The following is a 20,178-nucleotide window of genomic DNA, read 5'->3' on the forward strand; positions in this document are numbered from 1 at the left end:
CCATCGGTGTGTGAAGCTGACTCTTCCTCACTGTGTTTTCTCGCAAGACTTTCAGAATCAAGAATTTCCCGGCCAAGAAACAAAAGTAGCATCGGCCCACGCCCCAGTGGATGCGGATGAGAACTGGTAATAAAATCAGGTACAACTCCAAGAGGAGACACTGGAGCAGCAGCAGGCTGGGCCGACGAGGACTTGCACTCGAGAGGCTCACGTGCTGGTGTGTACCGGGTGCCTGCCTCTGACCTATCACTGAAAAGATCACTGCCCTCTGGACAGCTGGGCGTGTGTCACTGGGAGTTTACTGGGAAGTGGCATTTCTCTGTGTTAGTATTTTTCTGTCCTAGTATTCTGGTTCAGTAATAAATATGAGAAGACTTTAAAAAAAAGGAATTTTAACTGGGACTGCACTGAACCTATAAATCAGATGGGGAAGAAAAGAACTATTTAATACAGTGAGTTTTTCAATCCATGAGCATGGCAGTTTTACTTCTAGATACTAAATACTTTGATATTATGAACACAATCGATTTTATTTACTATCCTGGTATCTAGTACCCTCGTTAAACTGATTTATTAGTTTTATGCTAGCTATACATTTTTTGTAGGTACAGTTTTTCAGATTAAGGAAATTTCACTGGGTTCCTAGTTTCCTATTATGAAGTGATTTGATACTGATCTTACTAAATGCTTTTGCTGCATTTTCTGAGATGACCATATGCTTTCTTTTCTTCTTTGAATATGATGTAAAAAGCTATGACTGATTTTCCAATGTTAAGCCAATCTTAAATATCTTGAATAAACCCAACGTTGTTGGGATACATTATTCCTTTTATACACTGCATGATTTGGTTTGCAAAAACTTTATTTAGAAATTCTGAATCCAAGTTTGAGTTAGTCCAGCTTCTAATTTTATTTTCTCCCGTTTCAGTATGATGTCTGCAGTTTCACTGTTTTCCCTTCTTGAAGCTGTGGGAAAGTTCTAGATGATAATCACTTCAAATGCTTTTCTGCCCTGTTCTCTTCTTCTTAGCCCTTTGAACAACTTCACGTGAACTAGGCCTTTTCACTACATATTAATGCCTCTTAGAACCTTTTCTGTATTTTCCAACCTTCTTTTCTCCACGTTTCAGTCTGAATTCTTTCATTTTTATTTTTGAATTTTATTTTATTTTTTTATTTTACTTAGGTAACACTAGTTTACAACATTATGTGACTTTCAGGTATACAACATTATAATCCAACAGTATATTACACTGCACTCACCTCCAAAAGTCTAGTTCCCATCTGTTATTACATAATTACCTCCTTTACCCATTTTGGATTCCTTCTTTTTTTAAAAAAAATATTTATTGATTTCAGAGAGGAAGGGAGGAGAGATAGAAACATCTATGATGAGACAGAATCATGGATCGGCTGCCTCCTGCACGGCCCCCCACCCCCAGCCCTCACTGGGGATCAAGCCCGCAACACAGGCACGTGCCCCTGGCCGGAATCGAACCCGGGACCCTCCAGTCCGCAGGCTGACGCTCCATCCACTGAGCCAAGCCGGCCAGGGCTTGGATTCCTTCTTATGGCCTACCTTACAGCTCACGATTTCTCTCTTCAGCTGGTTTATTCTACTGTTATCTCACATACTTTTTTCTTAATTTTGATTACAAAATGTTCAGTTTTCAGATTTCTGTTTTCTTTCAAATGTTCTATCACTTACAAAAAGTGAATACTTATATTCTTGAACTCAGTAAGCAGAGTTCTGGAGACCTGTTGGTCAATTTTTATTGGTATTTTATCCTCGATGTCTTGTCCCGTTAGAGGCCTAATTGCCTGTCTCTGTCGAACAGTCTCTGAAAACTGGTTTGAGGCTGAGGCTGCTAGTCCCTTCCTCCGAGTGGAGCTCCCAGGTGCTTCTGCTGCGCACCTGGAACGTCAGGAACTCACGGTCCCTTCACCCTTCTCAGTGACGGGGACCCCCAGCCGCTGGGTGACGTGAGGTCGAGCGGCAGTCTGTGCAGTACTGGCACCTTCCTGTCGAACCCCTCTCCTGGCACCTTCCTGTCACACAGGAACTCCAATCTTAGAGTTTTTGCTGTAATCCCTGGACTCCAACATTCCCCCACCAACACAATAATGTCTACAGTAATGTCCAAGGTGCTCTTCGGCTTCTTACCCACCACTTTTGGATCACCAATCGTGCTCAGCCCTGAAATGCCATCCTCGCAGATCTTGGCCCAGGGATTCTGCACAGCCTAGTCAGCAGTTCAGTTCTAGCTCGATTTTGTCTAGCTTAGTGCGCATCAGGGGGACGACTGTTCTGAATGACCTACTCTGTCACTACCGGTAGGTCCATAATGACAGGCATTGTAAGTTTATCTTTTATTTCCTTAAAAGAGTAAAAAAATATAATTTTAGGCTCTGTGACTAATATTTACAAGGCCCTGCAGTTCCAGTTTCTGCCTGCCCTTACTCATAATGAATTCTGTGCTTATTTTTTGTTTGTTTTGTTTTTTATTGATTTCAGAGAGGGGGAGAGAGAGAGAGAGACATCAATGGGAGAGAATCACTGATCGGCTGCTTCCTGCATGCCCCCTATTGGGGATTGAGCACGCAACCTGGGCAAGTGCCCTGACTGGGCATCAAACTGACCTCCTGGTTCATAGGTTGATGCTCAACCACCAAGTCACACCATGTAAAATGATTTGAGAAGAGCCCTAGCTGGTTCGGCTCAGTGGACAGAGTGTCAGCCTGTGGACCGAAGGGTCCCAGGTTTGATTCTGGTCAAGGGCACGTACCTCGGTTGCAGGCTCCTCCCTGGCCCAGGCCCTGGTCAGGGTGCGTGCAGGAGGCAACCAATTGATGTGTTTCTCTCACATCAATGTTTCTGTCTTTCCCTCTCTCTAAAATCAATGGAAAAATATCCTTGGGTGAGGATTTAAAAAAAAAAAAATGAAGTTATCTGAGGCTTAGGATAAAGGTGTTTTCTTCCAATGGGGACTTGAATATCCTTCTGTCAGGTTCTTAGGGACATCACTGATCAATCAGGCAGTACTTTAAACTCAATTCAGCATCTGAAATAACAGAGCGATATGAATTTGGGCAAGTCTAACCTGGGGTGAGTTATGGCTCCTCACTCTGTACGATGCCAAGCGTGTCTGTGGCTAAGTCGGGGAGAAGGCTCTGGTGGCCCTCTCTTTGGAAAGGAAAACTCCTATTAGATTTCAGCACGTGGGCACTGCTGCTGTCCCCTCACTCCTGAGGCCTACAAGTCATCCCTCACATCTGCCAAATGCTCTTAGGGAATGCAGTTATAAGCACAATTTTCACAATTCTTGCTTTTTCTTTAACCTGGTAATTATTTAATTTCTTCTTAGCTCTTTGATGCCTTTAAGAAAATTAACGTTTTGCAGCATTTTTAGATGTTTTTGTTTGTAGAGTTGGTGCAAAGCCTACACCACCACATTTCTTACAGAAGTGGTTGAAGTTTGCTAAAAGGGGTCACAAACACAACAGTTTACAAACTTTTTATTTCTGAACAGATTCACAGAACTCAAAAGGCCGGAAGGAACCTAGGCTTCCTCGGTGTTCTGATCTCTTCTGCTACAGGAGTGTTTCTGTGCACCACCAGTTTAACCCACTTGCTCTAAGGCAGGTCTCAGAACTTCCTGAACACTACCAAGGAAAACGGTATCCAGCAGCAAGAGGAAGCATATTGTGCTGAGGTCTGAGTTAAGAGGCAAAGCCCTCAAGCCCCGCCTCCCACCCTTCCTCAGTGAGTGCTGCCCACCTCCCACTGGCCACTGCCAGGCTGTCTTCAAATCCTTCACTGGGTGCCTGACTCTGGCTCTGATGATTCTGCACTCCAGGCAGTTTTCCAAACAAAAAGAAGTGGTGATTTACAACCCAAACTGAGATCATAAGTATCATTAGCTGAGCTTCACAGAAATGTCAGTATAACTCTCCCAACAAAACCCCACGTAGAGGGAGTCACCTGGGCTAGGTAAAAAGGGCTGGTTTTAGTTATCAAAGTCAGAAAAGGGCTTTGGGTTCGTTTAGACTACTGGGTGGTCCTGCAGTGCATACTCTGAGGACAGCTTTGCAGCAACGTTTCTGATACAGACCATTTAGACTGGGATCCAGACTACATTTTTCTCCCCAAAATTATAAGGAATCAGTGGTATTCCAGTAAATTGCCCCTTTGTGAATGAAATAACTTTAGATTTTCATAATGAATACCCTCCTTATAAAGATCATTTTACTTTTTCCTCAAAAATTCTGTGATTACTTCAATCTAAAACAATATTCATGAGATAAGGTGGTATTTTCAAGCAACTGCCTTTTAGTTCAAAGTGTAAGTAACCTTTATAAAAACACTTTATAATCATTTTACAATAGCTATGGAGATTTTTCCAAGGCGTAGCAAACCTCCAAACACCACGTCTGACATCAACCAGGTCCTGAACCCTGGCCCTCAGCGTGGAGTCTGTGGTCCTGCCAGTGCCACGGCCAACACGCTGTCTCCGCTCCACACAGGACCATTGTCTGGGCCCAAACACAGCTGAGCACCACCTTGTAAGTAAAGCTGGTCATAATTCCACCCCCGGGCACACGTCTTGAGCAGACCAGCAGCAGTGTCACCTGGGAACTTGCTAGAAATACACAGTCTTGGACCCTCCACAACTAGTGAACCAGAAAGCCAAGGGTAGCCCAGCAATCTGGGCCTTAACTAGTCCTCTGGGATTCTGACCCAGACTAGAGTCTGGGTCCCCTGCTCCAGAGCATTCTCACGTGTTCGCTCTGATACAGGAATGTGCAAGCAGCTCTCTCTCTCTCTCTCTCTCTCTCTCTCTCTCTCTCTCTCTCTCTCTCCCTCCCGCCCTCTCTCTCTCACATACACACACAAATCCAATTCCTGAAAACAAATGTTTATGCCAGGAGGATGGATTAAAAAACTGTCGTATTAACACAGTGAAGTATTCACTGTGTAACAGAGAAAGTAAGTGCAAAACAACTATCCTGATAAGCTTAAAAAAACTTAGAACCATAATTTGAATGTTATAATTCACAAAAGTCTAGAGTATATTTTATAAAGGTCAAATACAAGCAAGACTAAGTAATATATTATTTAACAATACATTTATGTGATAAAATAATAAACCTATTTTTAAGAAAACAAAGAAAAGCCACCCCTTTAATTCTGTGCAGTGTTAGCCCGGAGGGAGAAGCAGTGTGTGAGGCAGGATCACTCTGGGAAGAGTCTATTCTTACGTTGGGGTGGTGAGTTCACAGCTGCGGGTTGCACTTACGTTACTTTTATCACCACCGTCTTTTAAAGTATAAAATGTTATATATTAAAGTTTAAACCCAGAAAATAAGAAAAAAAAATATGGCCATTACCTTAAATTAGGAAAATTAGAAACCACCTAAGATATAAATTGTATAAACTGTGATACATTTTTTGGTTAAAAAAAAAGTTAAAGACATGAGAAATTATTCATGATAAAATTTGACAGATAAAAAATTTAAAAAATATGTATAGCAAAAGGATTTTAAAAAATATAACAAAATGTCAACAGTGGGCATTACAGGGAGTTTTATCTCTTTGTACATTTAAAATTTTCTAGAGTGAATACTAAAGACTTGTAAAATTATTAAGGATATTTTCAACTGTCATCGAAACATTTAATGATTGTAAGTCATTAAAGAAAACGGCCAAATCTGCTGGTGGAAGAAAATTGGTGTTTTGTGGAAATCTATGATCTATGAGCTTTATGACTCAAAGCTGTGTATTTTCTGCTATAAAATTGTATGTCTTTATGGATATGATTCCATTTACAATCATTTCATTCTGTTTATTGGAGAAAAGTGTGACTGAGGAAGCCATGGCCTGTGGAACATTGGTGTTATTGAGGACGTCAATGAAAACAGCGGAAAACAAGGTCAAGTTATTAAGAACAAAGGACATCGTCCATCCACGAAGGTGACTGGCTTTTGGAAAGGAGAGAAATGCACACGCCAGCCTCTGCCTGTAGCCGTCGAGAGAAGACCCACAGAGACAGGGCGAGGCCAGAGGCGGGCGACATACCTCTTTGTCCAGGATTCTGGCGATCTCGCCGAGGGTCCGGTCCAAAGCAGAAACCTTGTTGTGTGCCCACGACCCACTGTCCTGGACTTGCAGCTGTTTGAGAAGGTCTTTGGCCAGTCGCTGAAGCCTTCAACACAAAATGAAATGGGAAGGAAGGAGTGAAAGGGGATGACGCCATTCACGAGTGAGACTGCAATATCGCATTTTTCTAAACTTTTTGAAACAGAAGTTACTCCCGTTATTGTGTCAGAAACTGCTTCAGAGAGCACGTGGGGGAGAAATACAAGATACCACTCCCAGGGCTGGTACAGCTTTCTGTTCACCAACAACAGTGCAGTCCTCAAGCACCCAGCAGAAGTGGGGACGACTCAGTCTATGCACAGGGTGGGGGAGAGCGGTTGTGGCTGTCACTACCGTGAGAAAATCAACCAGGACAGAACTGGAGATGCCGAGCGTGAGTACAATGGCAGAGAACGGGAGTGAAACAACCTGAGCGGTTTTTCTGTCGTCGTTAATCCTCACCCGAGCATATTTTTCCCATTGCTTTTTAGAGAAAGTGTGGGGTGGGGGGAGAGAAAACAGCCATGTGAAAAAGCCACATAAATACACACTGATTGGTTGCCTCCCGCACGCGCCCCAATGGGGGCAGGGAGCGACCCCAATGAGACACTGGTGCACGGGCCGTCACTCCAACCACTAACCTACACCGGCCAGGTCAGGTTTTCATACTTTGACTTAAATCTTTAAGCTGGCTTGGACATTCCGTTATTAGCATTGTAAACTCTCAATGTCAGACTCCCCATGGTCCAATTTACGAGCAATTTGGGATTGCCTGCCGACTGCTCATGTCATTTACTTAGACCAGAGCCACATGCGGCTCGCGAGCCGTGGTTTGCCGCTCTGTTGACTAATGAGTTTGCCGACCACTGACTTAAGACAATCAAGCAATTATCTGCATTTCACCAGGAAATACTACATATTACTTAGATGCTGGGGTTCTTTAGTAAGGGGGCTCCTGTCATATTTCTTGAGGCCCCTACTTCTTCTGTTTCTCTGTTGAAAGGGCGGGGAGAGACCGACTCCATGTTCCCTTTGTTCCATGTCCTCCACCTCGTGGAGTCAGGTTCCCGCCCTAGAACCTCTCCAAGAGCCCAACCCACACTTCTGAATTAGCCAATAGAAATACAAGAGGAAAGTAAGCCGTGCCCTGCCCCCATGTGCAACCTGACCCCAACCAATCAGCGGAGGCCACACTACCTCACCCCTTCTACCTCTCCCAGGCCCCCTATAAATCAGCGCGTTTGGGGCCTGGGGCTCTCTCTCTGCCTCCTGCCGCTGCGTGGGTGAGTGTGGTGGACGGGGAGCTCGAGCTAGCTCGAATAAAGGCTCTTTGCTTTTGCATCGGACTCGGCTCCCTGGTGGTCTTTGGGGATCACGAAATCTGGGCATAACATCTGTGAGCAATCATTTCCTTTCCACTCACTTGCTGCAGCATCTCACCAGCTGACACTCACTAGACCAGCCGTGGGCAAACTACGGCCCGCGGGCCGGATTCGGCCCGTTCAGCTGTTCTATCCGGTTCTCTTGCTCTCCCCTCCGCTCCTTTACTTTGAATTTATATTAGTTCACACAAACACTCCATCCATGCTTTTGTTCCGGCCCTCCGGTCCAGTTTAAGAGCCCACTGTGGCCCTCGAGTCAAAAAGTTTGCCCACCCCTGCACTAGACCCTCGCCCCGTCTCTCCAGTGTCCTCACTCATGGGCCCCGTTGCCGCCTCACCTTCACCTTTACCGGTGATGGATTCCAGAGGCCGACGTTATAACCACGTTCCTGTGAACATGCTACCTCCCTCCCGTTGTGTTGTTACTCCTCACACCACCCCAGCAGTGAGTGACCATCACTGTCCAGCTCTCCCATGGTCGGTGCCAGGCACCCACTCATCTTTTCAGCTGGATTGGTAACTATCTGCCAGTCTCTCCACTCCGTGCAACAGGCTGGTCTGACGATGACGTGGCATCTTGCCCAATCTGTCAGGCTGCCCCTGCCCATTCTCCACAAAGACTTGCTTCACACATTCCCCAATCTCCTCAAAACCCCCCTTTCTATTCTCCCTCTTGCTTTCATAAGATCTTACATTTCACAGAGCAATGGAAGCTATTGCAACGAACAAGAAAATCCTCTTTCCTCCACAAATCTTCAGGCCTCTCTGCATGTCGCCCACACTCTCCTGTTACAACTGAGGGGACCGACCCCTCCCGAGTGGGCTAATGCACCACAGTCCACGCACCGCGCTCTTCCGGGATCTGTACCCTCTCTTCTTCCTGCTTCAGTGTCTCTGCAAATGCTCCCACCTCATCATCCTCTAGAAAAGTCCTCCTGATCCCTTATCAGCGTCAACATTTCTCTGAGGTGACTAGCCCTGACCACTCATCACACATCTCTCCCTCCAAGAGCTTTACAACAAAGCCTCCTGCGAGGAGGGGAATGCTCCCCATCTGGACTGTCCAACATGGCGGCTGCTGAGCCCCTGAAACAGTCAGTGTGACCGAGGAACGGAAATGTAAGCCGCACTGAATTTTAATGTTGAAATATAAACAGACACGTGGCTGGAGGCTGTCATGCCGGACAGTGCAGAAGGCAGGAGGAACTCCAGGAGAGGGTCCTGCCTCCTGCTCGCTGCACAGCCACAGCCCAACACGCTGCCTCAACACACGTGCCCTCGGCACACCTTCAGTGAACGGCCCCAGAAAGTGTCTTCTTACATTCTTAACCCTAACCACAACCCAGAGGTTACACAGCACTGTCATGTACAAACCTCACTTAATCCTCTGAGAACACTGGCCCTTAGCATGATCCCTGTCTGAAAAACAAAGGAACTACGGCTCAACAAATCAGGTGACTTCCCAAGACCTCCTAACTGGTAGAGGTGTTACTGGGACAGAAATCCAGGCACTCGATCTTTCAATCCCAGGTTTTATCTCTATACCATATCAGTTAATTCAAAAAGGACATTTATTCGCAAACTAGTAATATCCTAGAATACAATTTCATCTATAGCTGCATTTATGCAAAAATTTAAAATTTCTCAAAAAAAGCAACAGCAAATGCGGCTGGAAAAGGACACTGGTGAATTCCAGTTTAGCCCTGAGCTGCCGTGTGCAGGGACTTTATATGCGGAACAACGACCACAACTCCAGTCAAAACTGCCATGCCTGACACCTGGCTCCAGCACAGACCACGTGTGTCCGCCCGGGAAGGTCACGTTACTCCTCCGAAGCTCACTCCCTTCATCTTAACGCAGAGGCAATGCACATACGTTTCCATTCCAAGCTTGTGAAGATCGCAGGTAAATGATGCAACACACCGAACATCACTCACTGCAGTGGACATTCAGTAAATGTTCAACTATTATTACTATTCATTGACAGAACGTTCTCAATCTAACAAAAGTGGGGGGGGGGGGGGCGGGCACCAGTAAGAGCAACGTTCTTTTTTCCCTCTAACTGAATGTGGGCTGGAGTCCCATCCGATTACAGTTACCGCCCTTATCACGTGGAAGAACACTGGCAGCGAAGCTCACTGTGTGACAGATAAGTAGCCACTCCAGCTTTTGGCCGAACAAAGCCTGCGCACCGTGTAACCAAATACCCAGCCCGCGATGAATGCACAGGAATCCAGCAGCGTTCTTACCAGGAATGCTCACGTTCCACGGAGCACCGGCGTTACTCAGGGAGGCACAGGGCCACTCTGATTCACAGAACACAAGGGGCTTGTATTTCACCCCGAGGTAAGTCCGATCTGGGACTCAGGTGAGCCTACCCTTCAAGGAAGAACGCCCAACCCAGGGGACGCTGGAGTAACACGAGCTAACACCCTGCTCCACGGCCTACCTCCCCAAAAGCACCCCATAAAACTGCCCGTCTCCGGAACAAGTGCCTCAGACCGCGATCCATACTATAAAGAATCATAGAGGGTCGCAGCACTAGGCTACATTTTCCCTACAGGGCAAACATAGGAGCTGTTTAGAGGGGGCAGTTTTTAACACAGAAAATGTTACTCGGATTACTTCTGGCAGGTAATTTTTCTAGCATGCAAGAGCGGAGGCTTCGTAACTCCGGGGCTAAAATATGAGAAGTGTCTGTCAGGTAAATGGTTTTGTGGAGAATGTTGTACGGTCAGATACTTTCTTCTCAAAACTTGAACAAATTCCAACAACAATTCTAAGTTCCCATCTGTCACTGGTGCACGTGAGATGCAGGAGTGTCTCTGGAAGGAAGCCTAATGTTACCCCAGGGAAATCTGGGGCAGTTTGGTGGGGTCGCTGGGAAGGTCTGCACAGGTGTAAGAAGAGACGGGGTCCACTCTGGTGTGCGGACAGAAAGACAAACACTTCATCTTTTCTTTTTCCACCTCCTCCATTTGAAAGGTACATGGTCTAAATTTAGGGCTATTGGTTACCCTTCTATTTTTAAACAATATGATTAACCTATATTCTTAAATATAAGAGCTCAAAAAATCCCTACGTAATCCATCAGTGACTAGCTGTTTAAAATCATGGGATGGAATGGGAAGACCGAGGGAGTAATCCTCTGTTAGTAACAGTCATGTTAGAGGTCAAGAGGAGGACCGAGGACCAGGCACAGGTAAGTGAAAAGCAGCCTGTCCGTGAGCGGACAGCCAGAGCACGCTGGGCAGCCTGCTGCCACACGGAAGCCCCGGACTGTCTCCCTGCACGGGGCTGTGGCCATGGCCAAGGGGCTTGATGGGCGTGACACCCGTGAACACTGCGGCAGCATCCTCACCAGAGAAGCCAAGCCAGCTCAAGAGCGTGCTGAAGGGACCGAGTGACCCCCTTCTCCAGGGGCCGAGCGACGTCCTCACGGCAGTCATGGGAGCGAGGAGAGGGGGCTGGGGCAAGGTGTCTGCTGTTCTGAGGCCCAGGCTCAGAGTGGCTTCTGCCGAGTCTGTGGGTCAAGCAGGTCGAAAGGCGAGAGCACACCTAAGAGGAAGGGAAAGGAGTCCACCCCCTGATGGAGACGTGGGCGTGTTACAAAGACAGGCCTCCAGAACCGCCCCCTTCCTCTGGGCGTCTTCGCAAACGCTGCACCAGTCACCAGTCGTCTATTAACTGTCCGCAAATTCTTGGCTCTATTTCTAGATTCTTTTTAAAAATCTCTTCCCATCCATATGTATTATTATTTATGTGCCAATGAAAACCTGTTTTAACTACATATCTGTTAGCTTGGTCCTACTTCATTCTCCTTCAAAAAAATTTTTTTGTAGAAATTCTCATTTATTTTTCCATATGTTCTTTTTCCAAAAAATTCATCTTTATTGTAAAAAGCGTTACATATGTCCCCGTTTCCCCTTGACCCCCCTCAACCCCACCTTGCCCCCTCAGGCCTTCACATGGATTCTACCTCCATTTTTTAAAAGGCTGTTAGGTAACTGGAATCACACTCCATGTGCAGGAAAACTTAGAGAATTTACCATACTGTGACTTCCATCCAGGCATGTGATCGTCCTTCCATTTACACAGTCTTCTTTATACTCCTGACAGCATGTTAAAGTTTCATTTTTACACAGGCTTCATACATGTCTTGTTGCGTATATTCTTAAACAGTGCATTTTCGCATCGCTATTGTAAACGGTGTTTATGTCCTCCAACGGGTTATCAGGAGGAAAAGCCACCGATGTTCACGTCCTGGGTATGCTGTCGGACCCTCTCCAGGCTGAGTTTCCCTGACCAACAGCCCTGCGCTGCTGTGAGGAATGACTGAGTCCTCGCCAGTAAAGAGCCTGGCGTAAGGTAAGCGCTCAGTAAGCACCGTTATCAACACCATCACGTTCCTTTGGTAATCAGCCCTTTGACTGACTTCTCGTTTCTACTGGTTCTTCACTCAATTCTCGGGGTTTTCAGATACACAGTACCATCATAATCTTGGTAATTCCGTTCTCCTCTGTGGAAGTTTGTATTTCCTTTTTCCCTTTTAGAATGGCAATGGCTAATAGTTCCGAAAAATAATAAGCAAAAGTGATTATCTGGTGGGTGTCCTATTTCTGAAAGGCGGTAATATTTCTGTTCTGAATGTCTGAGCTGCTACATCAAAACGCTTCAGCGTCTCCTCACCACGCAGTTACAGACGGAGCACAGATGTGCACTGAAGTGTTTCGTGACCCTTTCCACGAGTACCTACGCCGTCTTGTATGTAACCATTTGGCACGTTTGGCACGTTTCCCTGAGCACCATGAAGCCTCCCGTGCGTGTCCTGAGCCCCAGGTTCGCAGGCCTGGCCTACGGCCACAGCACCTGCGCCCGTCATCAGGGAGAGACCCTTCGCCCCGCACCTCTGTGGGCAGCAGGTCCGAGAACAGCTGTTGTGCCGTTCACTCACACCGTGAGGGAGGGAGTCTACACCCTCCTCTGTCCAAAGCGACCGTCACGAGACTCCCCCCACGGGGGAGACCTGAAAGAGACCCCCACGGCAGGAGCCAGCCGTCCTGCCAGAACCGGCTCTGTCAGGAGCAGTGACGTTTAGACGAGGTGATTCTTGGCTGAGGGCCTGCCCTGGGCACTGAGGACTGCTGAGCAGCACCCGGGCCTCCACACACGTGGCGGCAGAGCACCACTGACCGCGCTGTGACAACCAAGAAGTCACCACATATCCCAGACGGAGACCGAGGTCCCCTGGGAAACTGCCCCCAGCTGGACACCACTGTGTTAGGAGAACACAGTTCTGGGCATCAGACACACAGCCTGTGATCACAGGCACACGGTGGTGGCTCAGGTCACTTTGCTGCAGGCGGAGACTAAAGAAACGGAGAGTAAAATGTAGGGTAAAGTACTCACTTTGCTTTATAAGGCGAGTCAGAGCCAGAACTTTTTGTTTCCATTAAACTTTCATATTCCTTGGCCCTGACAAGACAAAAGCGTGATCACTGTTCGTTATTTTGCTGCTAATTTTTTATAACAACAAAAACCCTGGCTGTGCTTTTCCTCTTCCAAAACTAGGGACGTTACCCATTAATTTTAACACTCTGATTTCTGAAACTGCTTCTTCAGAATACTGTACATGCTGTCAAAAAAGACTTAAAAATACGTATTTCTTTATGGATAGAAAGCAGATTCATAAAAACACTACTGAATTTAAAGATGCTAAAATCAAGATTGTCAACTTTGAAACCATATTAAGTTTCTATCAAGTAGTTGAGGTGGCTGAGTACCTATGAACTCAAAGGCATATAACATGCAATATTAAATATAGGTAAAGAGGATGATTTAATGTTAGAAATACTTTCAAAGCCAGTAGAAACAACTGGACCAGACACTCAACGATCCGCTTTGCTTTGCTTGTGCTTTTCATACGGACTAACTGCCCAGTGTCTGCAGACAGCCACCGTCTCACTCGGCTCGACTTGCCTGACCCAGGTAGGTGACAGCCGCCAACAGCCGTCACCGCAGGTGTCACCGCAGCAACCCATTAATATTGCTTAATCTGCCGATTTCTCTTTGGGGAGGAAAAAGCTACTTTAAGTTTTAACTGCTCACCCAAAGGGCCCTCCCATCAAAGAATTAGTGCAACAACCTATGAAAGAATTAGTCACAACGTATACCAACCCAGACAGCAATGGCAGGTGGGAAACTAAAGAAGACACAAATCACAACAGGCCCAATAAGGAAAAAGCAAACTAGCACAGGTGGTACCTGGGAACTAAATAACTAAATCGGAATTAAATTTAAATTATGTATAATTTAAACCTACAGATGCTCAATGCTATCAGCCAAAATATTAAGACCTATCAAAACGGGGAAATAACCCCTTGGTAGCTGCAGGTAACGATGACCTCGGGTGAAAGGTGGGAAGTGAGTGAGGCAGGTGAATCTGTGCCCAGCACCGAGCGGGAGCTCGACACGGCACCATCCCATCTAGCAGAGAAGAGACTGCGGCTCCGGAAGATGTCTGTGACATCAAAGCATACACTTATCTGGGGCTCCAAGTGCAGCAGTGAGGGCGGGAAGAGCTAGCGTGCACACCTGTGGGAAGGGGACCCCTGAGGTTCTGAGCCAGGAAAACGACATGATCTGACGCACATTTCCCGCCGCTCTGGCTGGAGTGTTTACACAGACGGAGGGGCCAGGGCGGAACCAGGGAGAGCAGCAGGGCCTCCTGCCACATTCCGGGCGAGCGAGGGGGCTGGTGCAGGGCCAGCAGTGACGTTCGCTACGGAGACTCTCAGGATCTTCTGAAGCAAAGCTAACATTATTTGCAGTTGGACTGGATGTGAGGTTAGTGGGGGGAAGGGGAGGGCTGTGCTGGGGAGGAAAGAGCAGGGCCTGGCACTTGGAATACACTGGAGACATAAAGTGGCTACGCAGAGGCTGTTTGCAGCCACAGGCCCGGGCGGGCGCGAATGAGCACGCAGAGGAAAAGGAGTCCAAAGGGCCCACGCTTCCCAGCGGCAGGAGGTGGCAGGCTCTTCGCATAAACGAGGAACGGAGGACTAGCATCCCTTGAGTTCGCTGCGGAACTACGTTTAGACACTGGGAGGGACCCCAAAGAACACAAGCAAAAGACCTCTCCTGCCCTTTGCCTCAACGACCGCTCTGAGGCCTTCGTGGTTCTGTAAAAGGAATGGAGCCTTCCGCTGATTACAACCTGAAGTTGGAAACCACAGCGATGACCACCACTCAACGTTATTCCAGGCCCACGTCTCCCTGTTCCCACGGGTCAAGCTTCTCCACCTCTCGAGGTATTTGGGAACAAAGGTATGACAACACGTTCAGACTACCTTCTCTCCAATTATCTGCTCAGGAGGCACGGCCCTGTGTCCTCGAACAAGACTCATCCGTCATCGGGGGGTGGCAGAGCCTGTGAGGTCACGCTGTCACCCAGCTACCTGGGCCCCAGATGTCACTTCAAGGCTGATGATAAACTACAGGTCTGACAACTCACTTTCCATTTCCAGATATTTCTTGAACTTTTTCTTGTTGTGACAGGCAACCAAATTGATTAAGCCTAGTCATGGGATTTAACACTACAGCCAGCAGACTTCTATTTGTTGATTGCTATTGATTTTCTTTAATACTTCATTTAAAAATCAATAGCTGGAAAGAAAAATAGGCCTGGTTTACACATCCTGGACATACCACTGCATGCTGGAGGAGGCACAAGCTTGGCAGGGCCTCTGCATCAAATTATAAGAAGAGCTCTTAGCAGGTGAAGGCCAGGGCTTTAGATCGATAGGCAGTTTTCTTTCTCAATCACAGAAAGTGGCTATAAATTAGGCTCATCAGTGTTATTTTCGAGGCTTTCCTGAAGTAAACAACTTTAAACTTTTTGTGGGGGTTCGAGGGTCTTCCTTGAATTTACATTAAGAAGAATACATCACTAATAGGTTTTCTTTTGTTTTGTTTTTAAGGATAGTTATGGTACCTGGAGTTCATGCGGGCTTTTATCTTTTTGGCTTTTTTTTTATTTTTTTGCCGCTCTTCTCCGTCTTTCAAAGGCTCTGGTGGAGCTGTACTTTCGACCACAATGTCAATAATGTACTTCTTTAAGGAAAGATGCTCCTGCAAAATAAATCAAATGATAAATATGATGACAAATAAAAAATAACACAGCACTGCTACATGCTTACAGTAAGTATAACAGATTACGTGGCCCAGCAGGCGTGGCTCAGTGGTGAGCGTCAACCTATGAACCAGGAGGTCACAGTTCGATTCCCAGTCAGGGCACGTGCCTGGGTTGCAGGCTCAATCCCCAGTGGGGTGTGCAGGAGGCAGCCGACCAATGGTTCCCTCTCATCACTGATGTTTCTATCTCTCTCTCCCTCTCCAAAATCAATAAAAATGTATTAAAAATAAAATAAAATAAAAATAGCTATCATGAAATGGTATCTAGGATTGACTTCAAAGCATTACTTGGGGGGTGGGTGAGATGCCTGTCGGTGTGGCAGAACTTTCCACAGATCACCACTGTCGGGGCTCAGCGATGAGTAAGTACACGGAGGATCGTCACACTCTTCCGTCTACTCGGGGGTGTGTCTTAAATTTCCCACAACCACCAGTTCAGAAAACACTTATCTTGTATGAAAAAGTAATTTGCACACCTGAATCTTAAAATTCTGCTTGGCTTACCAAAGTAAGTGAAATAACAATACTCATCTCCCTCAAGCATCTACGAGCCGAACCTAAAATGAAATTAACACGTGTGCGCACCACTCAGGCGCTGAAGTGTGCGCTGCAGGTGTGAATCTGCTGCAAGAATAGAAGACGACCTCCTGCAGAAAAGGAGATGTAGACCGAGGAGGCGCTTTGCAGGAAGAAGCATGATGTACTTTATTGGCCAATCACCTTCCTCAGCTAGTCTTGTTACGTCTGATGCTATGGGACGGGGCCCAGGTGAAGTGGCTGTTATCTTGGCCTAGAAACAGTGCTGACCAAAAGCAGTCAGGCTCTGCTGACAAAGGCGTAGACAGGAAGGGCCCAACGCTTTTCACTTCACGCCGCACCCCGAGCTGTGCGGACAGGAAGGACACCAGCAGAATCTGTCCTGACACTGATCTTGCTGCACAAGGTCTGGCATCAGGACACCGGAGCAATGCTTGCACACCTGCGTACACAGGCCAGCAGCCTCCCTCTCCCTCCAACCACCCTTAGCAGGAGTACAGTCCATACAATTTGGTTGCCTAATTGTTTTTCCTCCCTAATCACTGTTCTAGATTCCATTGTTCTAGATTGTTCTCGATACGACTTGAGCCCTGCCCTGAGCCGTAGAACCTAACCTCTGGGCTCCAACCCTTGATGACATCATTTCTTAAAACCCAGAGGAGCTGGCTAGGATGAGAAAACACACAGCACCCCAGCCATCTCACATGACACGGTGCTGCTTCCAGTCCTCTGCAGCGCTGGCCTTCGCCAGCCGCTCTGTTCTCTGCGAACAGCCAAGAGGCTCAGAGCCCCAGGCTGCTCAATAGTTAATGAAATGCTCAGGCCTGTAAGTAATTTCACTTTCGTAGTTATCATAAAGAAATAGAGAAATGCTAAAATCTCTCTCTGTAAATTTACTCACTGTAGTGAGATTTACAACAAATTATTAGTAGTAGGGATCTGATTACATAAATTACGGCCCATGCATCAGTATGAGACTGACAATCAGATTTCATGGCTTTTAAACAACAGTAACACTGACAACATTCATCGTGTAACAACCAATACAAATTCAGGACTCATATCTATGTAATACAGTTTACACAGCTATAAATAAGATTTATATTATCAAAATGTTAACAGTAGGCGTTATTCTTTCTAAAACATTCTATAACGGGGTGGGCAAACTTTTTGACTCGAGGGCCACAATGGGTTCTTAAACTGGACCGGAGGGCCGGAACAAAAGCATGGATGGAGTGTTTGTGTGAACTAATATAAATTCAAAGTAAAGGAGCGGAGGGGAGAGCAAGAGAACCCTCCGCTTTTCGTCTCCGCGGGCCAGATACAACAGCCGAACAGGCCGGATCCGGCCCGCGGGCCGTAGTTTGCCCACGGCTGTTCTATAATTAATATCCTATATAATAAGAGCCTAATATGCAAATTGTCCCCTCAGGTGGTTGTTCGACCAGGAGTTCGACCACTCGCTATGACATGCGCGGACCACCAGGGGACGGCACGGAACATGGCGGGCGTTGGCAACATGGCGCTGCCAGCGGGCGGCAGTGAAGGCACTGCCAGCCCCGATGGGCCCTGACAACAGCGGGACCGTGGTGGAATGGTGGAGCACATGAGCGAGCGGCGCCAGGCCAAGGTGGGTGCAAGTGGGGGCCCAATTGCCCCACCAACTGCCCCGCATACAGCGACCAGCGGCAGCGGCGGGGGGGGGGGGGGGGGGGAGGGGGCGGGGCCACCACCCGGCTCTCAGGCGCTGAGGGAGCTGGGCAGGCGGCCTGGCCCCAATTGATCGTCCCACAGGCGGGATGGTGGAGCAGGTGGTGGGATGGCGCCAGGCACGGCGGGATGCCAGGTGGGGCTGTGGGGCTGTGAGGCTGGAGGTGCTAGCTGGGCCCGATCCCTGCAGCCCCCCCCCGAGGGACCCCACCCGTGCACTAATTCGTGCACCAGGCCTCTAGTATATTAATATTTTTGTTGCAAAATTAATAAGAAAATGCAAGGAAAAGCAAGCTCTTTAAAGAAAAGAAGGTCAATTTGTGTAAGGGCACAGCTCTAGGCTTACCTGTGCTGTGGAAGAATGGGTGTAACTGTGTAAAAATATACTCATCTTCTTATATTTACTCAAAATTCTAATTAATATGCCACGAGCACAAGAAAAAGCAAAATACACTCTTAGTCTTTTTCCAAATATGAATCAATCAGGACCAAAAATCCTCCAAAGGCCCCTGATCTCCTTCCTTCCTAATCCATTTGAAAACACACACTCCTGCCCTCACAGAGTCTTGCTCTCCTACCAACAAGTTGGAAGGCTCTTAGTAAAGGGGAAGTAAATGGTAATGGAAAGTGACATGACTTGGGGTGGCAAACACACAATACAATGCACAGATGATATATTACAGAATTACACACCTTAACCTATTTAATTTTATTAAGCAATGTAACCCCACTACTACTACACACACACACACACACACACACACACACACACATATACACACACACATATACACACACACACGTGTATATACTAGAGACCCGATGCACGAAATTTGCGTGCGTGGCGGGGGGTCCCTCAGCCCAGCCTCCGCCCTCTCGCAATCCGGGACCCCTCGCTCCTAACCATCTGCCTGCTCGCTTCTTACCGCTGGGCTTGCTACTCCTTAGCGCTGCTGCAGAGGCGGGAGAGGCTCCTGCCACCGCCGCTGCGCTCGCCAGCTATGAGCCCGGCTTCTGGCTGAGCGGCACTCCCTCCTGCGTTGAGCGTCTGCCCCCTGGTGGTCAGTGCGCGTCATAGGGACCAGTTGTTCTGGTCATTCTGCCGTAATGGTCGCTTAGGCTTTTATTATATAGATACAAATCTTATTTGGCCATTCCAATGGACACTGTTCATTCCACATAAGCATTAAGAGCAGACAGTTTCCCTGCAGGCACAGAGCGCAGACTGACACACTATAATAATCTATAATAATAAAAGCATAATAATACGCTAATTAGACCGGACGGCCTCTGGGCAAAGCCAGGGCTGTGAGGGAAGCCCAGGTCCCGGGTGCCGGAGGGAAGCCGGTGCCGGCAGGCAGCCGGGGGAAGGCCTAGTCCTGCATGAATTTCGTGCATCGGGCCTCTCGTTAGAAAGAACACTGAACTGTACGTCCAAGCGCAGTGTTATTTATTAACCAGGATAAATTCTGCAGCGCTAGTAAAACAAAGGCATTGGACAACAAATTCTAAAGCGCCCCCTTCATAGCAGTCTAAGAATCAATGTGAAAACACCAACAGGTAATTAAGGATGGCTAATTCCACACACGCACACTAAAAAAATGTTAGGTCTGGTTTTTAAGTCACAATTGTGACTTCTCATTTAAGCATCGTTGCTACAATATGAAATACTAATAAACGTATGTTAGGAAACTAATACTATACAGACATGATCTCATCAGAGTTTATACCCCTCTTATTCTTTTAATTACCTTTTATGGCATACGAGACCAAAGCTCTGGCCTTTCTAACATAATTTACTATATTAAATACGGAGGTTTATGATCCTGATATTCCATCTAACTCCTCCTAAAGGTTCTCATAAGTACTGATTTTGTAAAAGAGACATGAAAAAATTAAGCTACAGACAGGTTCATGATCTTTGGGAAGGAATGTAAAAGTTCTAAAAATAGGATATATAGGGAAATATGAATGACACAATACAAGATTACTTCCATTTTAGAGGTCTCTCAAGTGTTACCTCAGAATAAACACATTTCATAAAACGTGGCACATCGATACATCGAAGGAAATAATCTGCTTCCCATTATTTTGAAATACTATCATACGGACTGAGAATTGTTAAGGATGTTATTCTTCTTAGATCAAAAGGGTTTAAAGATCTCCTTTGAAAAAAGGACCAAAGCTTCATTACAATAATAACAAATATATTTTAACTTG

The 20,178-nt window shown here is 46.8% G+C and overlaps 1 protein-coding gene across 10 annotated transcripts in view; it reads right to left on the bottom strand.

Annotated features, from left to right (window-relative positions):
• Positions 1 to 20,178, bottom strand: part of SCAPER (S-phase cyclin A associated protein in the ER) — a 163,910-nt gene that overhangs the window by 77,399 nt on the left and 66,333 nt on the right. For 9 of the 10 annotated variants that reach the window (XM_080651534.1, XM_080651538.1, XM_080651530.1 and 6 more), the window contains 3 exons: positions 15,512 to 15,648; positions 12,928 to 12,993; positions 6,077 to 6,203 (listed from right to left, as the gene is read on the bottom strand). In XM_080651534.1, the coding sequence (XP_080507660.1) occupies positions 6,077 to 6,203; positions 12,928 to 12,993; positions 15,512 to 15,648 (330 nt within the window). The remainder of the gene's footprint in view (positions 1 to 6,076; positions 6,204 to 12,927; positions 12,994 to 15,511; positions 15,649 to 20,178) is intronic. The other variant, XM_080651531.1, reaches the window with a different exon arrangement.

The sequence above is a fragment of the Plecotus auritus genome (genome assembly GCF_963455305.1).
Source record: "Plecotus auritus genome assembly, chromosome: 15".
In the NCBI taxonomy this organism is placed as follows: Eukaryota; Metazoa; Chordata; class Mammalia; order Chiroptera; family Vespertilionidae; genus Plecotus; species Plecotus auritus.